Consider the following 17720-nt stretch of genomic DNA (forward strand, 5'->3'; position numbering starts at 1 on the left):
TAAGCATCTAAGCACCTAGAATGCAGTAATCATTGATGGTGAAACTTTTTGGGAGTGGTTTGTTATTTTGAAGGTTAATGTGAAGAAATTAAAAACCCATGTGTACCCACTCTATCCCCATAGGTAGCTCAGAAGCCATTCTCTTCACCACAACCTTGCAAATACATACTCATTCTAGCCTCTACAAAGAACTTTGAGACAGTACTTTCTGGCTGTATGTGACATAACTTAAAAATCACTGCACTATAAAATGGATAGATAGGTCCAATAAAATATCAAATACAACTTCTTAGCGCACATCTGATCTCACAAGATAGAAACGAAGAAGTAAATGAAAGAACCTGAGAACCAGTTATTCAACTGACGCCAGAGCTGCCTCTGTGGTGGCTTGCCGCAGGTGTTTGGCTGTCAGGGCCATGAAGAGGCTTTTTATTAACCAGCAACGTGAAGGGATGGATTCAAGCCTTGAGCCCCATAAGTAAGGAATTATAGTTAAAATCCTCTGTATAAATTTAGGATGATGAAAAGGTTACACCTTCGGTGAAAATATGGATTAGGCAGAAATCTCAGAAGATGCTAAAGGAAGATGAAGATAATAGAGAAATGTCTGTCTCATTTGGAGTCTTGGTGAAAAAGAGAAGTCTTCTCTGGAAAGTCACCACATCAGCACAGCCCTTACACAAGTCGTAACAGCAGGAAGAGAGGGAGTTGCACATGCTGTGGTCTCAGTGGCGAGCACTCTGGTGTTCAGCTCCTTAGCCTCCAGTGGCTGGCCCCCGCTCGGGTCCTTGCAGTCTCACCCTGCTTTTGTGTGCTGTTGGAGTGACCCAACCATCCCTGACCAGCCCACAAGTAAGATGGCCGCTGGTGTTCAGCAACCTGAAGAGAAAGTGCAGCGATAGTGCTGCTGTTCTTGTGGCTTTCCTTCTCCAGGGAACATATCCCTGAAGGGTCGTTCCCTCTTCTTCTGTTCCAGAACAGAAGGAGCATCCTAAATTTATACGGAGGATTTTAACCATAATTCCTTACTGTTCCTAGAGACATTAGATGAGCCAAGCAAGGCAGAGCCTATGCCTGGGGTCTGGAAGACACTATGGTGGCACAGGGAGCAGTGTCAGATTCTGAGCAATGTGAGGTGCGTGTTGCCATGGAAGGGCTGACCCACTGAGGGTACCTGCAAAAGCAGGCTGCCCGGTGCAGGTGGTCAGAGGTCGCGTACAGTGAGGATGGCATCTGGAGCATGCCATCAGCTCAAGGTAGACGACCTTAGAGGCAAGATCTTGATCTGACTCCTACTCTTTTGCTTCATCTATGACCTTCACCACATCGTTTAATCTCTTGGCTACTTTCTTGGTAACACTGAGCTGAATATACTCACCTTTTCCATCTCTGATGGTTGATATTAAAGTGAAATTGAGCTAGTATAAGGCAGTATGAATAAAAGTACTTTGAGAATGGCAAAGCATTATGTAAATAAGTTATTGTCTATTAGTAACGATGAGAGTTTTTTTTTTCCAGAATAATCAGAAATCATCTTGCATAACACGTCACCAATCACATCACAGGTTTTAGATGTTGTAACCCATTTCTTCCAGCTACCTGATGCTTGACAGGTTACTTAACTATCTGAGCTTCAGCTTTGACATCTGAAATAATGACTCAGCTTCATTATGAGAAGTAAATGGTATCTGGATGCGAACAGGAGTAAAGGGAAAGTTATGATCAACATAAGAAGGTTAGTAGCAATTTCAAAAAACCTAACAGTACTACTGGGCAATTTAGGTATTAATTCATTTTAGTGGAAGTTTGTAGCATGCTAGTTAATATTCAAATATTGCCTTATGTGACTTTATTTGAAACTTGTAAATGATCACCAATTTTTAAAGTATCTTAAGACAATAAAACATTACCTCATGCCTTTAAATTTTGAGAATTTGCAAGAGGGCATAGAAAAAGCATACCAATGATTGATTAATCCCAACTCAAATTAAGTAGAACACATAAGTAAAGCCAAGTTAATAACAAAGAAATAATAGATGCTATATCTGTTTTTGAATGCTATTTGTGGGAAAATAACAAGAAAAACCACAATTTTTTTGGCTACCTCATTATTTTGGTAACTATAAGTCTATTCATTTAAAATGTGAAAGGCTGACATTTTTAGTCAATAGCTGGAAATGTTAATGTAGTGTTAATCTGGGAGCAAATCATTTCCTATTTAAATGGATTGATTTTTGTCCAGGAGAGAGTTGTAACCTGTAATGATGTGGTCAGTCATTTAGAAGTAGCTTGAATAGTTGTGGAACCAAGGGTTCTGTCACTGAAAGAGACCAGGTAATAGTTGCAGAAGAAGGTTTAACAGACAATAAATGTTGATTGGCAAATATGTAATGTCCGTGGTTGTTAATAATATGATTTATGCTAAAAAATGATTCTGCATAAAGAAACATAGCAAAGAAAGGGGCAAAATGAGTACACACCATCAACCCTCCAACAAAAATTTCTCCAGCCCCTGGAATTGCAGCTGTTCTTGACTAGAAGCTCCTGAATGGTTGGACCATCAGTCGATACACTTCTTCCTGTACCCCAACTCCCTTAGTAACTTTTCCCTATACCTTCCTCTCCTCTCGTGCCCTGACTTCCCCATAACTTAATTCCACAGTCATCAGCGTGATAGACATTACAGCTATTTGTTAATATCTGGTTTTCTTCTACTCCTAGATGCCTGGAAGGAGGGAGGGAGAAGTTAAGAAAGGAATAGCCACAAATGATAACTTCCCACAGGTGTGCCCATAGGCTGTTTTCTCCCTGCTAATACAGACCCACTGTCTGTGTTCAGCTTTAAGGTCCTCGCCACTTTCATTCAAGACCCTGACTCAGAAAAACATCTCACTTTCAATTCTACCCTCTTTCCAGAGTCATTACAATGTACTCTCGGATGGATCTTTCCTGTCAGCATACAACATACTGTCATTTCTCCTGTCATCTTAAAACACTTCTCGCCCCACATGTTCTTCTAACTACAGTTCTCTGTGCCCCTTCACCCCAAAGTTCTCAGATGAGTTGCCTGACTTGAGGTCTCCTGTTCCTTTCCTTGTATACTTTCCTGGGCCCATTGCAACCAAATCTTCAGCCCCACCTTATGCCAAAAGCATTGTGACAAATAACCTCCATGTATTGAAACCCTATCATTGTTGCTCTCTTCATCTTACTTGTCCTATCAGCATGTGACACACTCATGTTTTTTGCCTGGTGTCTTCATTTCCATGGCCTCGGGCTAGCCTGGTGTCGCTTCTTTCTATGGGATTAACCATTTCTCCTGTCTCCTCAGTCAATTCCTTCCCCTTTCTCTGAACTCCCAAGGGTGGTATGACCACCACTGGACTTATTTCCTGAAAGTCATGTCATTTATTTGGTAGCTTTGTCCAGTCTTGCAGTTTTAAACTTTTTATACACTGGTGAGTCTAAAATACATAAATCCATTCTGTTCCTTTCCTCTGAAATCAAAAGCATATATACGTTTCAATAAATACTCATGTCTCAAGTATGTTCTGTACCAAACCACACCCCTTACCTTGCCCCAAGTTTGTTTCTCACACAAATCTCCCCATGGCAGCAGCATCCTTCTTATTTCTCAGGCCAAAGATTTCATTTGACTGGATCCTCCTCGTAGAATCCTAACTGCTGAGCTTCTTTTAAATCTTGTCCCCTCTACAGTATATCTAAACAAAACAGGCAAAGTAAATGTAAAACTAAGTAGATCATGATGCTCCTCTACATAAATCTTTCAGAATTCCTTCATTTCAGAAAAACCACAGCTCATGCGTGGTCTAGCTAGCACTGTTTTCGCTCCCATATCACAACTATTTCCATTGTTCCAGCAACACTGGTTTCCCTGATGCTATTTGGGCATTTCCCAAATTTCCCTCTCTTTTGTGACTATTGTCTGTATCCTTCCCCGTGCCCAAGAGTGGCATTTCTCCAGACACCTGTGTGGCATGGCCCCTCTAAGTCCTGTTCAAATGCCAACCCGTCAGTCAGCTTTTCCCCAACCCTGCTATTTAAAATTAAAATTACTTTCCCCACCCCCTTTCTCCCCTCCCCCACTTCACCTCTCACCATGAAATCATATATATGTACATATGTGTGTGTGTGCGTGTGTGCACACGCGTATATGTATGTGTGTATATCTAGAAACAGTATAGCTAAGATAGAAAACATAGGTGGAAGAAAATGTTCAAAAGAAGGTAATCTTGCCACTCTAATATCACTTTTAGACATGCTACAAAAATGGATTCCATCCTAGATACTGTACTAATACCTACTCTTCCATCAATATGTGGTGAAAATCTTTCCATGTGAATAAATAGTAATTTACCACATCATTCAGTCCTTTAAAATTGTGGCGGCTCACATCTCAGCATATAAAACTGTCCAATAGAGGCCCATAGGCTCACCCCCGGGCTCAGGCGTGGAATGTTTGTGTGCATTTTATGAAGCCATCCAACTATTAATAAGTGATGAAATTGATCACTTGAAGGTATTTGTGAAGTGGTTATGGAATTTAGATTTCTGTATGCTGAAATGAGTGTTTGCTGTAATGCCTAATTATCAGACACACGCTGCTGAATATATTCATTAATGAGACACTACACTTTAGTCATGGAAAATAATCAGGGCTCTTCAATAAATCACTCACGCTTGTCATTTTGGTCTTTTTCTACTTATGCATTTTCATCGTGTGTGTGGGGGGCAGCAGAACACAACCACACAATGAACCAAGCTCCCGAGGTTTCCTCTGAGCCCGCTAAGGGTGCTTACTGATGTGTACCCTCAAACTGCCACTCATGGGAAGGCAGTGGAGCTGAGTAAGAACCCCGGAGTCAGAGACAGGAGGCCTGGACTCCATTGCTGACTCTTGCTACTATCTCGCTATATGACTTAGACCAGTGGTTTTTAATTGGGGCCTATTTTGTTTCCCAGGGTGCTTTTGGCAAGGTCTGGAAACATTTTTCACAGTTGTGACTGGGGGGTTGCTACTGTGATCAAGTGTGTAGAGGCCTGAGCACTGCTCAGCATTCCACGATGTGCAGGACCCCCGCCCCCTCCGCCCTGGGCTGAGGAATTAACCAGCTCAAAATGTCAATAGTACCGAGACAGAGAAAAAACCCCACATGAAGCAAATCACTTTAGTCCTCTAGGTTTTTGGCTTCCCTGTCTGTAAAAGATTTTAATCATGTCTCAAAGACCCTCCACTAATAAGCTCAATATAATGACCAGCACTCAAGGCAGAAGGGGCGAGGCATCCAACACAGTTCAAGATGATTTAGAAACAGCATTTATTTTCAAACCCCTTTCACAAGACTCTGATGCAGAGACATGGTAAATGACTGACTTCAGAAAATCTGGCAAAAGAATAAAATGGTGGTCTCTGGGGTTCCCCAGTCAACTGGACTGTCAAACTCATCACACAGCTTCCGAGAGACAGTGTGTCATCGTGAGAAATGCCTGGCTGGAAATATTTGCTGAAGTTTAGGTCACAAACTACAACAAAACCTGTTTTTATCTAATCTGTTAGAGTGTGGATGAAGATTTTCTATTCATTTTCGCTTGCCTTTAGAGACTTGAGACACTTGAGTTCATCAAACAGTCCATTTGATTTTCTTCTTTGTTGCTAACTCAAACGTATTCTCTATAACTCCCAAGTCACAGCAACATTAAATAATTGATTGCATAGATCTACCTTTTGAGCTTTACAGATGAGTATCAAAAGTTTCCTGTCCCATGGAGATCTCTTAAGGAAAACGATAACATTGTATAGCATATTTTATTCATCTAGTACTGACTTGATTAATTACTTATTAGGGAATCACCCTTATCTACATGATCCTATAAAGTGTTATTTAAAATGCACTTTAAGAGGAATAAATTTAAATGGACTGGTTTCCCTCATGGTCCCATCAGAAGCGCAGGGAAGACACAAAATACAATGGTTAGTTGTTGAAAACGTGTGTGCTGTTTATATATGATTCTGTTGTGAGAAACATATGGGAAGGATTTGGAAGTCTAAGGCAAACCACCTTTCTCTCATGGCTTCCCAGGAAGCAAAGGTTACCAATTAGCATCTCTGTTGGAGCTGAGTTACCCTTACAAAATGCCAGTGCCACCGAGAGACCATACCAGTCAGAGATCACAGATATCCCTGAGCTAGCTATGCCAGACACTTGGTTGCAATCTGAAAGTTACTTGTATTTAACTGTATTGCATTTTATTCTACTTGATCTTTTTTATTCATCAGAATTTTATTTCTTGTATTTTTTTTTTCTTACATCGTTGTGGTCCTTAGTTTCCCCGCCACCGTATCACCCATGAACCATCACCATATTCCCTTGTGTTCACCCCACCCCTGTTTTGCTCCCCCACCCCTTCCATTGCTGTATACCTCAGTGCTGTGTTCAGATTGCTACTTTACTTTTATTTGACAAAATGTGTCGCTGGAGCAGGTAGGTGAGACCATCACCACCTCTTTTCTGTTTTATTTTGCAGTGGAGGTTAATTTGAGATGTTGTGAAAAGCAGAGGCAGAACACACACTTTCTACATTCAACACCTTTAATGAGCGAGAAAAGCCAGTTCTGTATCAAGTAAGCACCTAACTAAATAAATGGTGGGTAAGCAGGTGAATCTAGGAAGGATGATTGTAGTCAGGACACCTCATCCTCTGGAGAGGAGCACAGTCTATTGAAGGGACAGCATGTTGGACTGACCGAGATATAGCGCCCTAAACCACACCTATACCTGGGAAAGATTTATTTTTGTCCAAAGAGAAAATAGGAAGAATTCATTGAGTGTATGATCAAAGACTACTTTAAATAAAATTAAGAAGTAATTAACTACTAAATTCTCTTGGAACTCACACAGGAAGCATTGACTGAAAGAGCATGCAGGTAGCTCAAATGCCTTAAAAGCTTGCAAAACACAGGAAAGGCAGTATGTTCAACTCATATTAGAATTACTTTGATTTAAGGAGCAAGAAAGTAAAATGAAAGCTAATATGTGACTAGCAACCAAGAGATACAATTAGGTGTGTATTCTCCTAATATCTCAAATTCACTTTCTGTTAATTAGATAACATTTTTTATTTCATACTTCAGCCTCAGGATTTACAAAACATTATTTCATCCTAAGAATGTAACACCAGCAACAACAAAAACAATCTATATTGGTGAGAGTGATACATTACAGAGATGGTAGTGCCAAATTTTATGAGCAATTTCTTAAAGACTGAAGTAAAATTTTGGTGAAATATATATGAAAAATCAGGATTACTCATTCACTTCAATTGATTATCATTATGTAAAAATAAAAACAGCATGAATGTTCTAGACATTAAATAAATTTCATTTTGGTCATCAAAATAATCTACTATGAAAAACACTTATCTATCAGGGGAAAGATTAATAGTTAAAGATTCCTTATGTTTATAGCCTTGAAATGGAGGTGATAATGTCATAGAACATTCCAGATTCTTACTGCATAAGGATCTAGTCCACCTAAGAATAACCATTTATTGTCAATTAATTCCTGAGTATTTCATGTGAAAGACAGATATTCCATGACTTTTTCATTAAGTAAACAACCAAAAGTCTCTGGAATTGAAATCAGTGTGTGTTTTCGATTTGTTGGAGAGGGCTCAGGGATCCTAACATAGGTTTATGGAATCCCCAAGTTATGCATCTTCATGCTGCTCTGTGGGAAGCTGAACTTTGGTATTTTGGCTTCCCCACATTACCTTCCCACCTGTCACTGAAATTTCATTCTCCTTCTCTGGCCTTTCTGCTGGCTTCTGTTTTCCTCATATACCCTAAATATCTGTGCCTTCCTTAACATCGGACAAGTCATTGGCTCCTTACCCAATGTCATCTCCCTAGCAATTACTTTCTCTTACCGCACACCTCCATCTACCACTACTGTTAAAGTTCCATACTTCATGCCTCTGACACAGATAATGTATCTCTGCTAGCTCTTCTGTCAAATGTGTTCATCATTGTATTGTCAGTCCACACTTCCCTGGTAAATACATCACTTGAAGAAAACTCATCTAAGGAAAATAGAATGCTGGTGCCTTGAGTCACCAATCAGCTGGACTGTCAACCTTATCATACTGGTTCTAAGAGGCGATTTGATGCTTAGAAAATGTCTGGTATGCTTTGCTTTGGTTCTGGTCATGAACATGTTTTGATTATTTTATCTGTATAGCCGAGGGGAAGCCTCCCTCCACACATTTATATTGGCCGTAAAGCCCTCATGTACCTGCTTTCATCAGACAGTCCATTTGATGTTGTCTCCATGCTGCTTACTCAAGTACTTCTCTACAGACTCCAAGTCAACAAAAATATTCATTGTTTACAGATGACTCTGAAGTCAATCCTGCTCCCACTTTTGTTGCCCACATTTAACTGGGAAAACAATCGTATCATCATCTCTTAATGTGTGCTTACCTTGCACCAGGCTCAATAACCCTATGAGGTGTTGCTATTACAAACATATAGTCAGGAAACTCGTCTCCACAATGACCCATAACTTCTCTCAAGTTACACAGACAGTGTGAGCCAGGACTCAATGCCAGTGATGAATTCAAAGCCTCGCCTCCTGCCACAGTGCTACAGAAAGCAATGAGACTGTGCCTACCTGTTTTGATCATCTACTCATTTGGAGTCTATGTCATGCATACTTGAACTTCCTCACATAGACATTGTATGGTAGACAGAACTGGGTTTTAATCTCAAATCTCCTTGCCTAGTCCCACAGCTTTGCTGCAATTCCACAAGCCATGTTTTCCTCTTCTGTAAATAGTCTTAATATGTGTCTCACAGTGCTGAGGTGAGGATTAAGTCAGAAAAGTATGGTAGTGCTTGCCATATGCTCCTGGAAGTGTGTTCTTAGAGGACCATTCTCACTTTTGTCCCAAGACTCATCGGCCGCCCATCCTGCGCTGTCATAGCGGTATGTACGTAATCACCTCTTAACTTGATGAAATCTCCCTGAAAGCAGGAACCAAATTATTGACCAGTTGTCTCAAGGATCCAGCCTACTGCCTGGCACTCAATACATTTTTTTACCGGACACGAAGACTCCACCTCTATTCATTCAATAATTCAGTCAATAGCTACCCATGTAGGCATTTGTTGGCTTCCCAATCTTTTAGCTAATGAAACCTACAGTATTGTTCAACACTGACAAGCTCAACCAGTCCCTCCTGACTGGACTTTCCTGACCAGTTGTAGCTACCCCTGAAATACAGTACCAAAGACACATCACCATCAGTTCCAGTCCAATGGGTCCTGATACTAACAAACTGTACAGTAACTGTTAGGAGACAATTGAGGGGTGACAAAACTGGAGATTTATAAGGAACTCTTTATTTTTAGTTGTGATAAAATAGTGTTATGTCTTTAAAAATTCATTATTTAGAAATACAGAGTGAAATATATACTGAGGAAATGATATTATTGTCAGGGGGAAAGGATGTCCTGAGCTATCTGATTTATTTCAAAACAATCAAGGGTATTTGGGGGGATCTGTGGATAGGGATATAGGTGAAAGAATATTTGTCCTGAAAGGATAAGTAGTAAAGCTAGGTGACTATATGGCCTTTATGTATTAATTTATTTTGTATATATTGAAATATTCCATAATGAAAAATTAACAATAAACAATTTAAAAAGATCATTTTAAGGTCAAATATAAATGCTAATAAACATGTAGCCCAGAGGAATTCAGGTGACTTAAATGAAAGAAAGTGATTCAGAAAGATACTGTTTTTCATGGACTCAATCAGTAAATGAAACTATTTTCATTCAAAATTGAAGGCCAGTTCTAACCAAGTATATGCTAATGAAGAATTTAATAATATCTCTATATAGTGATTTTAAAAAGAACATTAACTCAAAATGTTTGCTTTTTCAAAGACCATCTCCTACTTTTTTTAACAAAAAGATTTATTTATTTATACAAGTACTGGGTACAGTCAGAAGCACAGGAGGGTGAGAGAATTCACCAGAGCCAGAGCAGGGAGCAGAACAGGCAGAGTGACGAAGTACACTGCTGAGGGGAGCAGCAGGCGGGAGGACCATCTCCTACTTTTTGACATCTTTTGCTGGACATTGACTTTGTGCAAATTCATATTAGAGCATGTGTTATCCAGACATATTTTATAAGAAAACAAACCTTTTTTTTTAAATCAAGTATTCTAGTTTATTTAACAATATATTTCTCATTAAAAACTTGGATTTCTACTATTTCTTCTTTTATTTTTTTTAATTTTATATATTTTTTACATCATTTTTCATTTTTGCACAAGAAAACAAACCTTTTTTTTTTCCCATGCAATGTTGACAGAAAGTTCTAATGAACTATGGGTAACTCAAATGTGACTATCGGAAAAGAATGATTTCTGAGCTCCTTAAAGCTGATAGTTGCGGCAGACAGACTCTGCCCCCAGTGTCCCTCCCCCTGATATTCATGTCCTTGTGCAACCCTTTCCCTCTTCGGTGGAATTTGTGACTTGCTTCTAACCAACAGAGTAAGGCAGAGGTGATCGGATGTTAATTTCATGGCTATGTTATATTAGATTATAATTTCCATCTTGCTAGCAAACTCTCCCTTGCTAGCTGCTGTGTCATGGCTGCCTACATGGCAAGGAACTGAAGTTTGTATCCAGTTGACATCTTGGAAGCAACTGAGGCTCCAGTCTAAAGCCCCAAAAGGAATTGACCAAATCTTGACAGCACCACCGTAAGTGAGCTTAGAAGGGTATTCTTCCCCATTGGGCCGCAGGTGAGGCTCTAGCCCTGGCCAACGTCTTGATTGCAGCCTCATGAGAAACCCCAGCCAAACAATGCCAGGATTAGTGATCCACAGAAATTGTGAAACAATAAATGACATTGTGAGTTTCTGGGATTGTGGCACTGTCATACGATGACAGATAAATATAATAATGATGGCAGTTCAGTAAGTGTCCATTACACTCTAAGTGCTAATACAGAAAACTAGCCAGCTACCTGTATGGAAGATTCTTGCTAAATACTCAAAATAACTGTGAGTTGAAGACTATTATTTCCATATAATAGCCAAAGGCACAGAAAATATATTTTCTAAGGCTGGTGTAACTGCTTACATCCAAAGTCCATATTGATGATCTCTTCTCTTTAATATCTAGCATTGAAAGAATAAATTGAGTTAAAAAGTAACATGAAAGAGAATGAATTTATGACTAAAACAAAAATATTCCATAAAACAGGTAAAATTACATCAATTTTCCCATGTCTAATCTAACACTTCTTCATATATGTACTAAACTACTAGATTTGATTTGATTTGATTAAAGATTAATTCATTTATGCATACAAGAACAGGGGGGTGAGAAGATTCACCAGAGACAGAGTGGGGAGCAGAACAGGCAGATCTACTGAAATACACTACTGAGGGAAGCAGCAGGGAGAGAGGAGAGGTCTGCTGTGCCCTGTGGGTCAGTTCCCTGGCCAGGGATCGAACTTGTGCTGTAGTGGCTGCCGATAGCTTCATAGTGCTGAGACTTAACCCCTTGGGCTACCAGGGAGGCCCTAAATTTTATTTTATTGATTTCAGATTGATTAGCCTTTCATTTCAAAAAATATTTATGAAATACAAATAAAGCCAGTAACCATCCTGAGTTTGTAAATACTATTTTAGTGTAACCATTACCTATGGACATTTTCTGTTGGAGGTGATGATGATGATTTTGGGATTTTTTTTTTACCCCACCATCTCTAACTGCCATTTTAAGTGTAAATACCTCTAATAAGAGTTATTAGAATATTAATTACAAAGAAAATACTTGCCTCTGACCAAATATGGAATTCATCCTAAAGGAAAATAAGACAGCTAGGAGGTAGGTTATTAGACAACAATAGAATGAAACATGGAAAGGGGAAAAGATGATAAACATGACAGAAATGATCACAAGGACATAAGGAAAATGAAAAGAAAATTAGAAAGCATGGGATAAAGCAATATTGACAGAATACTGGAGAATTTTCCAAGCCTAAAGAATTGTATCAATCCAAGTTTCAAGAAGTGCTCTGAACCCCAAGCAGAGTAAATAACAAAAATCATAACTAGATATCTCTGAATGACACTGCTAGAAACTAAACACAAGAAGAAAAATGTAAAACATACATAACAAATGACATATGGCCAGATAAGGAGGGATAAGAACATCAGAGCTAAACCCTCAACAAGAATGAAAAAGCCAAAAAAGGAGAATTTTTTTATACTGCCAATGAAAATAGACACCAAGTTAGAATTCTATACCTAAGTTAACATACCTTTCAAAAGTAAAAATCAATTCAGAACATGCACACTAAAAAACTGAGCAGATTCATTGTTAGCAGACCCACATAGCAGGGAGTTTTTCAAGAAAAATAATCTCCATCAGAAATAAGGTGGACAGAAATCTTTAAATCAATGGAAAATACATATGTCTGAAGACTGACCCTACAAAAACAATAATAAACTCCCATGGGGTTTAAAATACAGAGAAAATAAAAACCTGAGCTCAGATGAAAGTAAGAGATAACTGTGTAAAAAATGTTCACAGTAACATTTAAGAACAAGAAAATGAATTGGAGAAACAACCCAATCTTCAATAAGAAGGGAAGGGATAATGATGCTGAAGTCCTGATGACCCACCTTATAAGCAAGGACATGGATAAGCTACAACTTTATATGTCAGCATTAGTAAATCCTAGAAGCACTGGGTTGACTGAAACAAGATGGTGGTAGGGACCTTATGGTAACAGCCCTGGAAGCGGGGAATCCCATACTTCCAAAATACAAACAGCAATGTAAACCAATGTTACCTTGATAAAAATTAAAAATATTTTAAAAATATAACTACATGTAGTATGGCATCTTTATCATAAAGATAAAAAAATTGAATATACCATTTTAAGGATGCTTATAAATACAGTCATAGTATTACAGAAAAGCAAGAAAAAGCTAAAAAGTAAATTTGGCGAGGTGTTTAGCCATGGTGGGAAGGCCAGATTTCAGCTTAATCGAGAGGATAACAAAGATAAGGTCAGTGGTGTGGGGGGAGTTTTCTGGTCCCTAAGTTGGTTAGTGAGTTCACAAGTGCTCCTTTTATTATTAGGATTCCTATCATAGATAATTACGGTTCTTGTGTATGCACCAATTTTCTTTTGGGTAGTGAAGATAAATATTTATTAAGGACAATATCCAAATTTTGGAAAACTTTTAAAAACTTAGATATGTAAACATAATGCTTCCTGTTTGAAATGGCAGTACTTTGGAAAGAATTCAATTTGAACTGATCAAAAGCTTTTGCGTGTTTGACCACAGAACTTGTGTTCCCAATGACAAACACAAGTAACAGTTTCAATCAAGGTCAGCAAACAAACTTAATGAGACTAAAATATGTGGTGTTTGTAAAGATTTCTATAATTTAAGGATGAGTTTGATTTAAAGGTTAAAAAAAGGTTACGTTTACTGTAGCCATTCTCATTAGTCATAGGTTTTTGTTCTATAAGTGTATAAAATTTTGATTCAAAGACATTGATTTTAAAAGGAATGAAAACACAAATTTGGGTGATGAGAAGGGTCAAATAAAGTAGCTTCAAAGTAGAAAGCTAGGTAAAATGGAATGAAAAGGAAACAATAAGCATAAAAATGAACTAAATAAAATCAACTAAATATAAACATGAAAATAAAAGTTAACAAAGAGCAGTTAATAAATACCAAAAAGATAAAATAAATAGGAACACAAAAGGACAGAAATGAAAACAGGAATACTGAATTTTTCAACTACTAAGTCTCCATGGCTTAAAAATTGACAGCATGTAATTTAGCATTTTGATAAAACGGATATTTATTCTGGCCGTACCCCTGTTCTAGTGTCACATTGTGCTTGTTGCTGGTCATAGTCAGTTACTAATTTTTTAATGTGAACCAGCTTGTTGTAAAGATACTTGCATCTGTGTTTTTCTGCATTGTAATTGGGGTTGGCCTTCTTCATCTTCTCATACTCTAGGGTGATTTTTTTATTAATATCCTGAAATTCTTTTGAATCTGGTGAAAGCTGCTTCCTTTCTGAATCCAGCTTGATAAACACTTCCGATAAAGTGAGCATCTTGGCATACAAGGCCTGGTACTCATCGAAGTCGACTTTGAAGTCTTGCTCGTAGCGCCGCCGCTGCACAGAGTTGACGACCAAGACATAGTCAGCCAGGTAATCCTCGGACAGCGCGGGCCGCTCAGAGCCGAGGGAGACGCCCTTGACTTCCTCATGGCTGCTCGACTTTGCACCTTGACTTTCTTTCACAGGATGTGTCTTCCGTTTCTGCACCCTCTCAGGATTGTGCTTTCGGCCCTTTCCTTGGTCTTCAGCAAATTTACCTTTGCGCTTCTTCTCGGAAATGGCCCCTCTTCTCCCCCTGACCTTGGAATGCTTTGTTGGATGCGCAAGAGGGACTGCTGGCTCCATGTCAGAACAGTTACACCTCTGGGGCTTGAAGATTCTCCTTTTGTGACTAATAGTCTCACCACATGAATCTTGAATCCTGGGTCCTTCTGTTGTGCGAGGACAACCTCGGTGAGGAGGTACTGCAGGCCGAGGAGAGTGAGCTGTGGGAGGGGCAGCTGCAGGCTGCGGCGGAGAGGGACTGGTAGTAGCTACAGAGGGTGGCGAGAGACTCAAAGCAGGTCTTTCACTGCTCTTATTCAAAGTGCCTCGCCACATTGACTGGTCTGTCGTTGCCAGGTGAGATATTCTAATTTTTTTTCTCCTTGAAGGTGACTCGTAAAGTTGGGCCTGGGAAAGACTGACTGTGTTGTCTATACTGCAACCGAAAAGAGATGATGGGGCATCGGTGCCAGTGCCTTTTCTGGACAGCACCATCTCCAGCGACTGCCTGTCTAGCTCGCTGTAACCAGGCCAGTCCCTTTGGAGCTCTTTAAAAACATCATCCTTTAAGCTATAGGAACTGTCATTAGGATTGAAATCAGCTACTTGGTATAGAATTGTTGCAAGGGAATTCTTGTCATGGGAGGGAATGCCATCTTTCTGAAGTCGAATGAGCAGTTCATGTTTCTTATAGTTCTTCAAAGCCAACAAGTGAATCACCCTGTCCCTATACGAGCGCTGGTGCACAGTGTTGGCAACCCTAGATTTTCGAATTGTGTAGGCCGGGTTAATGGGCGCTGTTCTTTTCCTCTCTGGCACGGGATCAGGAGTGGTTTGAGCTGCTTTCCGAATTGGCACCCTTATCCCTGCACGTGGTTTTTGAATCATTTTCTCTGTGTTGCCGGATTCCTCCCTTCCCTGGGCCTTCCCTGCCTGTGCCATGGGGTAAGAACTGCTTGGCTGGCACGCTATGGTGTTATCTAGCATGAAGTGCAGACTGCTGTCCTGGGAGGTACTGTCGCTGGAGATGCTTTGTTGGCTATGGCCTGGATAGTATTCTCCACTCATACCTGGCCACTGAAAGTTAATATTGAACATGGAACTGGGTGAATTGTCCAAGGGGGGGTCAGTAAGCCCTGGGAACCCTTGAAACTGCAGGGAAGTGTGAGGACTGACTATGTTTTCCTGGTATTGGTAATAGTCCGGTGGCTGCAGGGCAGCACCGGTGAGCTGCATGGAGAGCTCAGATTCAGTGCTGCCCAGCCTTGGCTCTGCCCAGTACAGCTCCTCCAACGGCAGCTCTCCATCCTGGTACATCATTCCGCCCACCGCCTCGAAGGCTGCCGTGGGGTCGTATCTGTAAAGATCAAAGTTTAAACTGTGAGACTTGAGACAGAACCAGAACCGGGATTGGCCTTGCCTTTTGTAAAACTAATTCTAACAGGTTTTGTCCCAAGGGCACAAAGGCCTTGCCTGATGGAGACAGAACCGTGGACAGTAGAGGTTTAGCTTTTCTTCGGGAGGAACTGCTAACCCCAAAGGGGAAATGCTGGCCTCTCTCTCCTTTGATATTGAAACATATTATTTTGTGCTAATGGCATGTAGAAGCCAACATTTCAAAGTTTCTGGTTTCTCTGTCTTGACTTTCTACCCATTGCTAATGAATGGAAGCAATTTCCACCTCCTTTGCTGCCACTTAGGAGTGTCATTCTGCCGTTTTGCCCTCCCGCTTCAGAGGATGCTCAGCAAATCACAGGATTGCCTAGGTAAAATTGCCACTGCTGAAAAAAATCGTGCAGCAGACTATACTAGGGGTATGCAATTTAATTACAGAGAGTACACAGACTATGAAAAGACCAAAAAATAGAAGGCCCAACTCGCTCACCTTTTCTCCTGGCAGTCCCAGTCAATCCTATTCTCAGAAAACTACTTTAAATGATGGTACCACTTTCCACCTTGTCACACAAACTGGAAATCTCAGCAGAATCTTCTTCCTCACATATTTTTCATTAATTTCCCTCTAAAATATCTAGTCAGCCACCAACTTTCTCAGTCATGCAGTAGATACCTGTTATGTGCAGACAGTGTCTAGATACTTGGAGATGCTGTAATGAGCAAAACAGAATCAAAAATTTTGCTCTCTTGATGCCTATAATCCTTTTCTCCCTCCATTAATTGTGTAGATTGATTTTTAAAAAAATATTTATGCATATAAGAACTGGGGTTCAGGCCAGAGGTGCAGGGGGTGAGAGGACTCACCAGAGACAGAGTGGGGAACAGAACAGGCGGACCGACTGAAATACACTGCTGAGGGGAGCAGCGGGGAGACAGGAGAGGTCCGCTATGCCATGTGGGTCACCTCCCTGGCTGGGGATCAAACTCAAGCTACAGTGGCTGCTCATAGCTTCATAGTGTTGAGACTTAGCCTCTTGTGCCACCAGGGAGGCCCCTTCGTGTAGACTGATTTTAACTCAGTTTGGTACGTGATGATGCCTACAATTCTTGTCAAGTTTTTCTTCATAACATATTAAACCAACCCTTTGCTCTCCCACACCACAGCGATTGTCCTATATTAAGTCAATAACATCCCAGGTATTACACTGTACTCTTCCTAGGTTAGTTTCTTGCCTCCAGTCTTTTTTTGTTCTAAAGCATTTTCTAAGTTATCAACAATGATTCCAATTGTGCTTTACAACAAGCGATGCTTCCTATCACTTAAGGGATGAAATAAATGGAAATATGCTTAACAGTAATCGTCAGGGAAATGCAAGTCAAATGCCACAGTGGCACTACCTCACATCTGAGAAAGTAGCATAGTGGGTACTGGGAACTGAGGAGTTAGGGGCAAAGGGGGGTTTTTAAAGACTACAAACTTCCAGTTATAAGATGAACACATTCTTGGGATCTAATGTACAGTAATTATATTTAATAATACTGTATTATATAACTGAAATTTTCTGAGTATGTGTTAAATGGTCTCATCACCGAAAAAGGCAATTAGTAACGTGATACAGGATTAGCTAATGCTATGGTGGTAATTATTTTGCAATATATCAAATCAACACGTTGTACACCTTAAACTTACACAGTGTCGTATATCAATTATATCTCAAAGCATGCAGAAAAAGCAGAAAAAATTTAACTGCTTGGTTTGGTATAAAAGACCCTTTTTATCCTGCTTACAGCTTAGCCTAAAGAATATTTACTACTAAAATTATATCACATGTTTGTTTAATGTAAGTCACACTCGCAAGAAT

At 39.8% G+C, this 17720-nt stretch overlaps 1 protein-coding gene across 7 annotated transcripts in view; it reads right to left on the reverse strand.

The window, feature by feature from the left end:
* LOC119245848 (RNA polymerase II elongation factor ELL2-like) overlaps positions 1-17720 on the reverse strand; it is a 147720-nt gene that overhangs the window by 16997 nt on the left and 113003 nt on the right. For 5 of the 7 annotated variants that reach the window (XM_054695521.1, XM_054695523.1, XM_054695522.1 and 2 more), the window contains one exon: positions 10020-15820. The exons of 1 other annotated variant lie outside the window; for it this stretch is intronic. In XM_054695521.1, coding sequence (XP_054551496.1) covers positions 13930-15820 — 1891 coding nt within the window. In that variant the 3' untranslated portion in view covers positions 10020-13929. Of the gene's footprint in view, positions 1-3574; positions 3723-10019; positions 15821-17720 lie in introns of those variants that run through there. One more of the 7 variants, XR_008551957.1, reaches the window with a different exon arrangement.

The sequence above is a fragment of the Talpa occidentalis genome, unplaced genomic scaffold (genome assembly GCF_014898055.3).
Source record: "Talpa occidentalis isolate TD23 unplaced genomic scaffold, MPIMG_talOcc4v2.1 talOcc4.15, whole genome shotgun sequence".
NCBI lineage: Eukaryota > Metazoa > Chordata > Mammalia > Eulipotyphla > Talpidae > Talpa > Talpa occidentalis.